Source organism: Lynx rufus, unplaced genomic scaffold, assembly GCF_022079265.1.
Source record: "Lynx rufus isolate CCGP_SWC_20201006 ecotype Redwood Valley unplaced genomic scaffold, mLynRuf1.p SCAF_8, whole genome shotgun sequence".
NCBI classification, from domain to species: domain Eukaryota; kingdom Metazoa; phylum Chordata; class Mammalia; order Carnivora; family Felidae; genus Lynx; species Lynx rufus.
In genome coordinates this window covers 101,819,250-101,832,400 of record NW_025814896.1, presented here as the reverse complement: position 1 = coordinate 101,832,400, position 13,151 = coordinate 101,819,250, and the positions used below count along the sequence as shown (strand labels likewise).

The following is a 13,151-nucleotide window of genomic DNA, read 5'->3' as shown; positions in this document are numbered from 1 at the left end:
TGCACAGAATCTGCAGCCCATCGTAGCTATACCACAGAGGGTATTCCCTGCTTGAGAAGGGCATTTGTCATGAGTGCTCCAGCAGAACAGAGCAGATAGGCTCATGCAGGACCCTGACCATTTAGTGGAATCTTCAAACCCCTAGAAATGGAGAGCTATGAATTTCTCGTATCTGCCTCAAGTCAAGATGGCATTCTCTGGCAGAAATGTGAAGTTCTTCAGCAGAGACTGAATTGCTGAAGAACCTAAGTAATTTGGATCCCAGTGAGGCTCCAAATCCTGTCTCCTGGCCACTCAATGGTGGATACTGGGTCACAGAGTTTTATAATTACAGGGCCAAGAACAGAGTATGGTATCCAGGTGTGGTGCTATAAATGCTTTCCTGCAAAAAACTCAGTTATTTGAGATAAAATTAAAAATCTAGTCACTGGTACATCCCAGGTTTTCTCAAAGGCACACAGCCAAATCAGAGCTTCCCTCCACTTGTCCATATGATGCTACCTTTTTTAAATAGCTTGAAGTATGACTGACATACATATCCAAAATCTTTAATTTGGTAGACTCTGACATGTGCATATACTTGTGAAACCATCAGTATGACCAAGACAGTGAACCTATCCACATTCCCCCAAATTTCCTCATGACATTGAATTTTTTAACCTGAAGTGGGGTCTTCACCTTTATGGTATTCCAAACGGTCAAAATCATTTTGAGCTTTCAGTTTTTCATCACTTATAACAGTATGCTAAGCCATGAGTCATCTCCAAGTCTGAGAGCATCTCTTAGTTTGGGATGGGGAAGGAGGAGCAGATTCTCGCCTCTGGGGTATCAGGACTCAGACCAGGAATACAAACCCAAGGCAGGAAAGAAAGGGAAATGGTCTGGAGAGGGGAGAGTTAGAAGCAAGTGTGATCATGCAGGCTGCCATTTGTGACTTGTCACTTGGAATTCCATGCCTATCTGCCCTAGGGATGTCCATCAGGGAACAAACCCGCACTGGATTGCCCTAACATTTTATACCCAAACTGATATTTTTAGAACATTCAAGCATTATATCCTCATATTTTTATTTGTACACATATATTCACATTCGTATGCATATTTCATGTTGAAACTGGAATTTACACCTACCAAATATTATGCATTGCAGTTCTCACACCATTTCACTGTTTCACATTTTAAAAAGGACCACAAACTCCAGGTGGTCACCTAGAATGACAAAAGTTCTTCTGCTTTATCTTTATGAGCTCCACTTATTTCTTTCTTTTTTAAAATTAAAAAAAATTAATATTTATTTTTGAGAGAGAGAGAGACAGAGCATAAGCGGGGGCGGGGGGCAGACACACAGAATCCAAAGCAGGCTCCTGGCTCTGAGCTGTCAGCGCAGAGCCTGATGCAGGGCTTGAACCTATGAGCCATGAGATTATAACCTGAGCTGAAGTCAGACGCTTAATCAACTGAGCCATCTAGGCACCCCTGGGGTCTGCTTATTTCTAATACACTTAAACTTCAGGAAGAGATAATAGCATTGGGGTTGGAGACATGAGCTGTGGCCTTCATAAGCTCAAGCAATTGTTAACCTTAAGAAATTGTTCTTGCAACAAACATGTAGTGTTTGGGAACATGTGTTAGGGGCCAACTGAGAGTCTCCCGGATTAGCTCCCAGGCAGAATACAATGTTTATTAAGGGTTATGTGATTTTAAAATGTGCCAGTTCGGGGGCGCCTGGGTGGCGCAGTCGGTTAAGCGTCCGACTTCACCCAGGTCACGACCTCGCGGTCCGTGGGTTCGAGCCCCGCGTCGGGCTCTGGGCTGATGGCTCAGAGCCTGGAGCCTGTTTCCGATTCTGTGTCTCCCTCTCTCTCTGCCCCTCGCCCGTTCATGCTCTGTCTCTCTCTGTCCCAAAAATAAATAAACGTTGAAAAAAAAAAAATTTAAAATGTGCCAGTTCGAAGTTTATGCAACGGCAATTGTTTAGAACTTAGATAAACACAGTTTTTCTTTTTTCCCAAGGAAGAGTATTTTATCCCTGACATTGTTTAGAATTACTGGTGCATGGTGATAATAAAAACAGAATCTTTTAGTCAGGTTTTTAAAAGTCAGTTCTGTTATTGTTTTTAAATTCTGTGCAGACAATGCCCCCTTACTGTCTGCCCCATGGTTGGACCTCTGGCATTGCCCTTCCTTTGTCCACACTGCCTGTGAGGCTCAAATTTTCTTAGTCTGGCTCATAGAGGGACAATACATCTGTCCTGGAGCCTGCATCCAGGCCCCCATAAACTGACCTAACACACTTCTTAATGGAGCCTGATTATAGAATAATCAATCTGCCATGAACTATAGCTATATAATATGTCCATAAGAAATTCTAGTGGAAAGCCCCTCACATCTCCCAAGTCACTAACAACCATTTTGACAAGGAGAAGGCTGGAGACTAGAAGGACGATGAGGGTAGGTTTGAAGCAGAGCTGGGTTTCTCGAACTTCCGTGTGTACACACATCACCGGAGATCTTGTTAAAATTCAGGTTCCAATTCAGTAGGTCTGGAGTAGGGCCCAGGATTCTGCATTTCTCACAAATGCAGTCTAACAGTGTAAAGACTTCACCCCAGACTGGATGATAGAGAGACCTCTCCAGTCACTATACAATCAATTATCAGTCCTTGAATCAATTCAGCTACCATCAATTCAATTCATCAGTTCAACATTTCACATCATCTTGTCTCATCAGAGTCTTTACACTTTTCTATAATAAACTTTTAATTACTTTTCATAAAAAGAAAATGTGGTCAATTTTGAATGATTCTTTTTCTTACAGTGAACTAATAGTGGGTTCCAAATGTTAGCCACCCAACTATGCAAACTATTTCCAAAGGCTTACACACCTGTTTTATAACCCATCCTACAATTTTGCTAGGGCCTGGAGGCAAGTTTTAAAGGCTAGTGAAAAAGCATCGGGAGTTATCTCCTAACTTAGATCTCCTTAGGATGAGGCTGACCTTTCTCTCCATTACCTCACCTGCCAGTAAAGCTTAGCCATGAGGCTGGAACCAGGAAGGACGAGGGGGGTAGGTTTGAAGCAGAGCTGGGTTTCTCGAACTTCTGTGTGCACACACATCACTAGAGATCTTGTCAAAATTCAGGTTCCAATTCAGTAGGTCTGGAGTGGGGCCCAGGATTCTGCATTTCTAACAAGCTCCTAGGTGATGCTGAGCTGTGACTTTGAGTAGCAAGAATGTAGAGATGAGAGAAAACCTGCTCCTTCTGGTGGGGTGTGCAAGGAAGTGTCAGGCAGGCAGAAAGGGGAAGCTTAATTAAAAAAAAGAAAAGCCCACCTCTCTGGTCTCCATCTCCTTTAATAGTGGTGGGATGGGTATTACGGAAGGTCAGACCTGGAACCGGTCAGAGCTGGGTTCAACTCCGGATTCCAGTATCTACCTCAAGCAAGTACCCTAACCGCTCTGGGCCTTCATTTCCATACGTGAAAATGGGAATAATAATACCTAGATCTTAATGCCTTTTTAAAAAAATTTTTAACATTTATTCATTTTTGAGAGACAGAGACAGAGCATGCATGGGGGAGGGGCAGAGAGAGAGGGAGAACAGAATCCAAAGCAGGTTCCAGACTCTGAGCTGTCAGCACAGAGCTCTACTTGGGGCTCCAATCCATGAACCGTGACCGTGAGATCATGACCTGAGCCAAAGTCAGACGCTCAACTGACAGAGCCACCCAGGTGCCCCATAACAACACCTAGATCTTGATATCTTTTAGACAAATATTACTTTTTAATGAAACATGCTTACTATTTTTAAAAATTCAAGCAAGAAGAAGAGTACAAAGAAGTTCCCAAATCCCACCACTATCAGATTAAATGTAAAGTTAGCCAGCTCTGAGCCTGGCACAAGATAGTGCTCAGTAGACGACAGCCGGGTCCACCTGCCCATCTGTCACATGGGGAGGTTGGGCCAGGTGATCTCAGAGCTCCTTCTGTCCTCCAGCATCCACTAATTCTCAGGCAGCCACCAGCGAGAAAGACCTCCAGGCTAGCAGAGAACCCCTGTAGGAAGGGCAGGTAATTCTCTGACAGAAATACCTCCCCTCATTCTTACTAACCCCAATGAGAGGGAGAGAGAGAGAGAGAGAGAGAGAGAGAGAAAGAGAGAGAGAGAGAGAATCCAGAAGACAGGAAGTCCTAAAACCACTTTTGGGGTTGCAGGAGAAAGATGCTTCTTCTAGCCAGGCTTAGCCAGGCAGCCTTCAGGAAGTCCCATTTTTCCTCCTAGTCTCTTTCCCCAGTGCCCACAGAGGATGTTAACTCCCACCCACACACCCCCCTGCAATTTTCAAAGAGATGTTGTAAGCAATTCTCCTTTGTTAAACCTTCACAACAACCCTTAGGAGTAGTGATTACTACCCTCCTGGGGATATGAGGATCCTTATAGGGGTTCCTCATGTCTGCCACTGCGCCCAGCACAGAGGACAGGGGAAGTCCCCAAAGCCCACTTTTGGGCTCTGTCTGCAGCCCTGAGCGTTCTTTGCCCTGGCCAGCGGGTCCCCACTCACTCCTTGCTCTGCAGCCCTGCCCTGGGTCATGTCACCTGTCAGAATCAAGAGGGCTAGAAGGGCAGCTGCTGCTCAACTCCTTATATGGAAATAACCAGTTGCTGGACAGATAAATGCCAAGAGAAGGCGCCTGCAAGGTGGACAAGCCGCCTAAAAACACAGCCAGAAAGGACTGAACCAATAGCTCTCGCTTTCTGTACTGCTTAAAGACTCTCAGCCTGCCAGGAGTTGTTCCCTCAAAAACCAAGGGGGAAGGGAGCACGTCCTAAAGAACATCCCACATTCCTCAAGTACCCAGAGGATTTTACAATATTTTAAATTCCTCTCTCCTTCCTTCCTCATCCCTTCCACTCTACTTTCCTTTCACAAGTATTTATTGGGCATCCATTATGTGCTGTGCGTTGAACTTGGTAATACAGGGCCTTAAAGATAAACAAGACACAAACCTTGCCTTTGAGCGGTCCCTAGGCTGAGCGGGGCATAAACACATATAAGCAAGGTGAGGCATGCCATCTGGGAGTGCAGGTAACTCCTGCAGGGTTCGAGGGAAGCCTAACTCCCACTGAGGTGGGGGAGGCGAGGAATCTGGGAAGGCAATCATCTGTGAAGGGAGGAGGCACTGTTCTGACCCTCTAAAGATGGGCCGAGTTTGTACTCAGAGACCGTCAGTTCTTCCGTGGAGAGGCACTGGCTTGAGTCAAAGGCGTCCATATAGGGGCACAGGTACATACAGGAGAGACGGGAGTAGCTATCTGACAAGATCATAGGATGCACCATACTGGGAAATGATGCTGGAACAATGACCAGAGGCGAGGGGGCCTGGAATGCTACTCTCAGTAGTATGTCCTTATTCTGCAGGCAAAGGGGGAACCACTGAAGGCTCCTGCAGAGAAGAGACACCCACCCAGAGTTGGAAGGCTCATTTTCTTTTCCCCATGGCATCTACTTAATATTGTTTTGAAATGGCCCATGTCAACCCCTGAGGGGCATCGCTGGATTCATGTTTGCACTATACAGACCTTAGCTTAAGCTTAAGAAGTTAGGTGATACTGCTTCCTTAGGTCAGATCTAGGTATTGCCTATTTTTTTAACATCTCTTCTATATTCAAGTAGCAATTCTCAAGCTTTCCTCTGCCACAACTCACATTCCCAACTCAGACCTGTCTGCATTTCCAACACTGTAGCTGTGACCACACCTCATTTCCCATGCTTAAAACACATCTTCAGATGCACATGACTGAAGAGGAAATCACTGTGGGGACAACCTGGCATTTGATCTCATTTATATTTAAAAAGCAATTATTTGCAAACTTCTGCATTTAAGGATTAAATGCGTTTCATAAAATGTAGCAATACAACCTGTAACGGGGCATGTGACATGTCACCACATCTTGCACCTGCAACTAAAACTGTCAAACTAAAGACATTGTGAACCTGGTTGGCTCAGTGGGTATAGCATGTGACTTTTGAGCTCAGGGTTGTGAGTTCAAGCCCCACGCTGGGTATAGAGCTTACTTAAAATAAAATAAAGACATAGTTTTAAATCTGCTATGGTTATCTGCAACATCGAGTGTAAATGTTTAACACTGTAAATTGAACAATAAACAGTGATTCATTCATTTCTGAACTAACTGTTCAGGAATTTCCCTAATCCTTCTATTAAATGATTTCCATTTATAGCATCATTTGCTCCCCCCACCCCCCCCACCAGCTGTTATCAGATTAAAGGCCACAGTGTGTTGGTTGTGTATGCCACACTAATCCTGCTGTTCCCATAGCCCATATAGAATTACACTGGCTAAAAGCCCAGCTATCTCCAGTGGACCTGAAGCTCATAACTGGTCCAATTTTCAAAAAAGCCTGGCTGGCATTAATTTCTCTTAAAGTACTCTACTTTTTCTTATGTTCTTATCATTGTTTATTCCTACATATGTGTGCATAATCTCCTAGACACTTTCAACTGCGTATACAGAATCACTTAGGAACCAGTCAAGTTTTTACTTAAAGAAATTTTTGTAAAAATCCACTATCCTTGCTCCTTCTTAACATTTTTTTTTTGTGATGAATTGGATTAATAGGAAATTCATCTTATTGGTTGTGGTAGGTTGAATAGCTCCCCCCAAAATGTCAAGGTCCTAATTCCTGGAACCTGTGAATATGTTACACTGCATGGCAAAAGGGACTTTACAGATGTAATTAAGGTTAAAGACCTTGAGAAGGGGAGATAATCCTGAAACATCCCGGGGGATCTAATGCAATTGCACGGGTCCTTATAGGAAGGAGGCAGGAAGTCTCCCGTGTAATCACATGTATATTCCTGTTTTTTACCTAGGAGTCTCTGAATCTAACCATTCTCAGGTCCCAGAACCAGATTTTGATTGTTCTGAAATTGATGGATGAGTATCGTTTCCTTTATTAAGACTAAATATTATTAACTGGACTGACAAGGAAAGAAGAAATTAAGTCAGCGATGCCAGACCCACTTGGGGTGGGGGGGGCAGTGATAAATGGACAAGATCTCAGGAATCTTAGTCCTGCCCTATGCTTGTCCATCCATGTATGACCTGGGATGGCCTGCTTGTCTCCTCACTAAGCCTCAGCTTCCTGATCTATAAGAGAGGACTGAATATATCCAATGGGTCTCAACCTTCTTTTGGGTTGAAAGTGATTTTGAAAGTGATGAAAGCTATAGACTTTCTCCCCAGAAATAAAAAGCACAGATGCACATCCACATAAACTTTGATCTTTCAAATATAGTTCTCTCCTTAGCTAAGGATCCATGGACCCAAAGCCTAGATGCACTCTAAATTCATAACGTCTGGGACTGTTAAAAAGGAACCATTTTTAACATTTTAGCATTTTTGGTTCCCGGAACTGCTCATGAGCTCCATTCCCATGCCATGTCTTGTGTTTAATGCTAAAATAAAAAATGACCAGAATAAGCTCCATTTTATATTAGTCCAGCACCCCTCTGTTGCTGCACCGGAGTCCTTCACATGTACTGAAGAAATCATGAAACCCATAGAATCTCACGCTAGAAGAGATCTTCAGGGTCAAATGACCCAATTTCCCTCTACTGCCCAACTCCCCAAGGACCTCATCTCTGCCAGGTTGCCACCAGAAACTACAAAACCTCGGAAATAGCTTCCCATCTCCAGACAGCACTGGTAGCCCTGGTCTCCCATTAGGCAACAGAGGTTCGGTGTCAAGGGCCTAAAAGCTTACAGGTGACCCAGGAAAAGGTCTGGAATTCATCACACTTTCGAATAGTCCCCAAATTTTCTTAAAACAAAAAAAAATGCAAAATGGAAATGAATAACAATTGTAATAGCAAAGTTATAAAAACCCATTCAGAAGTGGTAAGCAAAAACTACCTTTTGACATATTGTGAGGTGGAACCTCTAAAGGTAAAGGTATCCAGGGCCTACTTCATTCTTAAATGTCTTGAGCTCTAACTAGCACTTTCCCCACCACACATCCCATTTTGACCAGAAATAACTTCTGCTCAAGGTGCTTGGTTCTCACCCTTCTGTCAAGTACAAAAATAAAGTTTAGAACCCTCTGTCTTGCAAATGACAGTTTGTTATTTGCAGATGGCTTTTAGGAGAAGAAGTTCTCCAAAGTTATTGTAAAATATGCTTCAAATTCCTATCCTGGTCAAATCTGATTCTATTCCACATTGGCCATGAATCTATTTGTTTGTGGGTTTTGTTTGAAGACGGTGATGGTGATGGTGGCAATGGAATTGTACTCAGTGTGATAAATGGCGCCCCATGGACCTCAGTCTGTAGGTCCACTGGGCTAACCAACTGATTTTACAGTTTGGAAAAGATGAAGGTTCTACTTCAGAGAACTGGAAGGGTCCTTTCAAGACCAAACAGCGAAAAGATAAGGATTGAATCTTGCTGAAGGCCTGAGTCAGTCTTACGGCTAAAACCATTTATCTTCTCATTCCCCTTGACAGAAAATGAACTAAATAAGCTAAAAGTGAATAAATTCAATGAAATGAATGTGAATAAAATTCAATGAAAGTGAATAAATTCAATGACAATAAGTAACTGCATAAAAATAAACTAAAAAAAAAGAAACTTAAAGCTTAGGCATAATTTTAATATATATATTATATATATAATATATATACACATATGATAGAAAAATGAATAGGTCTTAAAATAAAAGACATGAAAAATAAAGAAAGTCAAAAGTAACTGAGGACTAGAAAAGAGTTAAAATCAAAAGGGCTAATAAACCAAAATGATTCATAAGAATTCAAACAATTTAGAAGTTCTAAACATTAAGGAGTAATGAAACAAATGAGCTTTGTTTTATTAAGGAGTAATAAAACAAATGAGGAGTAATAAAACAAATAAACAAATAAAGTTTTAAAATGAGGGCATCAATAGAAAATAGACAAATCACAAAATAAGGATGTAATGATCAATAAACAGATTTTTTTAAAAAAATCTCACTTCCTTAATCAAAAAATTCAAAACAAAATAGTACTAGGTTTTTATAGGTGAAGTCGGAAAATACAAAAGTAAAAGTTAGTTTTCTGTGTTAGCCAGTGCTTGGATAAGGAGGCAAATGCTATAACCCTTGTGGAAAAAACTAGTATAATCCTCTTGGGGGGGAGGGTGATTTGGAAATCTATAGTAAAAGACTCAAAACTGTCTTTTCAATCCAAAATATACACTTCTAGGAGTTTATCTTTAATAAATAATCAGAGATGTACAGAGAGATCTATTAGGAAAACTGAAACAACTTTGACATCCAAGTTTGATGGCACTTGCTAATCTGATATATAACAGTCAAAAGGAATACTATGCAGTCATTAAACATTCCTTAGAATTTTTAAATGCTAAAATATTTGGCTCGGTCAGTTAAGCATCTGACTCTTGATTTTGGCTCAGGTCATGATCTCACAGTCTGTGGGTTTGAGTCCCATGTCGGACTCTGCACTAACAGCATGGAGCCTGCTTGGGATTCTCTCTCTCCCCCTCTCTCTGTCCCTCCCCTGCTCATGTACTTGCATTCTCTCAAAATAAATAAACTTTAAAAAAGTAAATTATATATTGTTTAAGAATATGTACACATGTGGTAAGACTATTCCTCAAAAGGCAACGGAATAAAGAACATAAAATTCAGGCTACTAGTTACCTTTGGGACAAGTTGGGGACAGGATAGGCGAAGATAGAGAAGATACAATAGAATCACATACTCTAGCTAAACAGGATGATGGTTTTATGGGTGTTCATTTCTTGTTATGCTTCATAACATATATAGGTACATACAAGTCATATATTGTTTGAAAGAATTTTCATTTAAATGTTGTGCTCAACTAAAAATAAAATCTTTCCTCATATTTGTGTTTGGAGGGTAGGGCAGGAAGCCTGGCTTGCAATAACATGGATTAGGATGTATCTCTTCTATACAATGATTAAAATGTGCCTCTTTTGTGGGTCACTCTCAGTCCTACCTCCCCCCTCAGGTTTCTCATCTACAGTGGCTGAGTCTCCCCAGGAGGCCACAATGGGAGGGCAGGATGGGCAAAGCTTTCCTCCCATGCCTTTCCAAGCTATCTTTGGTATACCCAAAGCGCAGCCCCTTCATGTTTGCAGTGACATACTTGGGAAAAATCACTTTTTAAAAGTATCTCTTTTAGATTTTTTTTCAATCATCTTAAAGATCGTTTACCCCAATCATCCCAATTTTTATTACTGTAATAATAACATAACATTTTGCTAGCATTCTATCTGCAATGTTCACTAAAGTTGTTTTGTAATTATTACTTCTAATGAATGATGACTTATTTATACCAAGAAAACCATGTAAACATCAGTCAGAAAAAAAGTTGTAGGAGAACACACAGCCATTAAATACTATGTTTATGAAGAGAGTACAGTCACCCAGAAGTACTTAAACTATGAAACGTAAAACATCATAGTTTCTGTAAGAAGATCCCAGCTGTGCAGTACAAATGAAACCTACCTTTTAAAATAAATGGTAAGGAAACAGACAAGAGTGTTTAGAGTTAGTATCTTTGTGTGAAGATACTAAAGATTTTTTTCTTCCTTAGTTTTCTTTTTATAATGGAAGGAAAACCCACTCAACTCCACTCTTAAAAGGGACACTAGTTGGCTATATTAGCTTTTAGGGAACTAGAGGCACCAATGGAGGTATTCTATACAAGGCAGTGTGGCGACTCAGTGGCGGCATCAAGATGAGTGTTCCAAGTTTCTGTTTTCTAACTTTTTTGTCTTTATTCTGAACCCGACTGACTCCTTTACCACACTCACCTCCATGCACGACACACATACAAGTAAATTAATAAAGCCAGACAGACTCCTGTTGAAGAGGTATAACTGTCTCCTCAGCCCCCTCACATTCCGCAGGTGGCAGTCAGCCACATACTCCATTCACTGCCCTCTCCCTGCAGGTCCTGGTAGGCAGGGAGAAACGAAGATCTGAATGCTAATCGAATTATCTCTGAAAAGCAGTGCCCGTTCCCAGGATGGTCTATACAGCGAGCCAACCACAAAGCCTAGATATCAGAGGCCATCTTGATTCAGATCACATCAATGTCAGGCAGGTCACCCAGCTTTAGGTGGAGGGAACATTGTCATAGTTTAATCACTGGGCAGGTTTTGTTTTGTTTTGTTTTGAAATAAAGATTTAATACTAATTTAAAAGTTTGGTCAAGTATAGACATGGTTGTGGGGAAATGGGAATGTAAATTTAATAGAGCCACTTTGGAGGGCCTGTTAAAATAGAAACAGCACACTCTGGAACAATTCCCCTTCTAGCCATATATCCTTGAGAATAATCACACATGTGTGCAAGTGGACATGGTCTAGGATTTTATTTGCAGAAATGTTTGTTTTTGTGAAAAGCTAGAAACCACTGAATGTCTCTCATTAGGGAAGTGGATAAATAAGTTTTCATATATTTATTGGGTAGAATATCCACAGCAGTTGTAATTGGCGATCGACATAGCATATGGATCAACAAGGATAGATCTACGTGGGGGTAAAAGAAACAGATCTTTGAGGATTTAAAAGAATTATCTGTAGACTTATAGTTCCCATGAGGGTAGATATCAAAAACATGTTCAGTGAAGACAGCAAGTTCTAGAATGACATCTGAAGTATGATACCGCTTCTATTAAAAAAAAGAAAAAGACAAACTACAGTGCTACATTCTTGATAAATGAAGATATACGTATGTACTGGTACAAGAACATTCTAGAAGGAAGCACATTAAAATCATAACAAGTATTACCTCTGAGGAAAGACAGGAGATTGGGATTGGGAGTAGGAACGGTAAAAAGGGATTTCGGCTTCATGGTGATATTCTAATGTTCCAAATGTAAATGGATTGTAATGTTTACAATTACTTTTTAAAAGTCTCAGCAATTACTTTACGCTGTAATATATTTATTATACTCAAGAAGCTAAAAACATGGAGCCTTTTGTAAGAAAATGTTTCCTATGGGGCGCCTGGGTGGCTCAGTCGGTAGAGCATCTGACTCTTGGTTTCAGCTCTGGTCTATCTCACAGGTCATGTGTTCGAACCCTGCGTCAGGCTCTGTGCTGGTAGTATGGAGACTGCTTGGGATCCTTTCTCTCCCTCTCTCTCTGCCTCTCCCCTTCTAAGTAAATAAATAAACTTAAAAAAAAAAAAGAAAGAACGGACAAAAGAAAGTAAGAAAGAAAGAAAGGAAGGAAGAAAGAAAGATGTTTCCTATAGTACCACACCCACCTCTCCAGTGGGCTCCAGCACACCCACTCAGCCAAGTTCAATGGTATTGTGAGAAAGTACCCCAGCGCCCTGGCTCACCTTTACAACCCTCCTAGGGACCAGAGCAAATCACATTAGTGATGACGCTTTGCAGAAAAAGTTATTCCAGAAAACAGCTGTCAGAAGTGCCGTTTTGTTAAAAATGATCAAATGGCTTCTATCCCTTTCCCTGAAGATTTTGAGAGCAAAGTGTTTTAGAGTTTGGCACCGGCCAAACCAACAGAGAAAAGAAGGCAACACCCCACATTTCATACCTGTCAAAAACCACTGCGGAATAAGCCCGCTCGGCGAAGATGACATCTGCAGCCCAGAACTCCTTAGTGGCCTTCAGACCCCTGCCTTTGCCCTCAGAAGTGAAGACCTCCACGTTCTCCATTCTCCCTATTGTCATTTCAGAGTCTTTCAGGCAGCTCGGCAGATATTTAACACGGAGCCAAGTCCCCTGTCATTGCTATTTCAGCACCTTCAGCATCCCAAAGAGCAAGCCTATAAATGGACAAGCACCTCCCCTTCCCTACCCCCTCTCAGCTATGGGGCCCTCACCTCCCCCTCTGCCATGCTTCCTGGAGGTGGGAATGGGGCAGGCAAGAGAACGGTGATGCGAGAAGGGTCACGTTCATCACCAGCAAAGCTGGCAAAGCAGAAATGACCACGGGCTGGTGCACCTCTCGAATTGGACCTGAAAATTTTTGCAAAATTCCTTTGCAAGAAGCAGCTCAGTCCTGGATGGCAGTTGTGCTCAGCTTCAGTTGGAATAGGGAACACTTGGTCAGTGGGGTATTTTTAGCAGC

At 41.8% G+C, this 13,151-nt stretch overlaps 1 protein-coding gene across 2 annotated transcripts in view; it reads right to left on the bottom strand.

Annotated features, from left to right (window-relative positions):
• Positions 1-12,751, bottom strand: part of SMYD1 (SET and MYND domain containing 1) — a 39,812-nt gene extending 27,061 nt beyond the window's left edge. For both annotated transcript variants that reach the window (XM_047069666.1, XM_047069667.1), the window contains exon 1: positions 12,615-12,751. In XM_047069666.1, coding sequence (XP_046925622.1) covers positions 12,615-12,751 — 137 coding nt within the window. The remainder of the gene's footprint in view (positions 1-12,614) is intronic.
• Between the last annotated feature and the right edge of the window lie 400 nt (positions 12,752-13,151).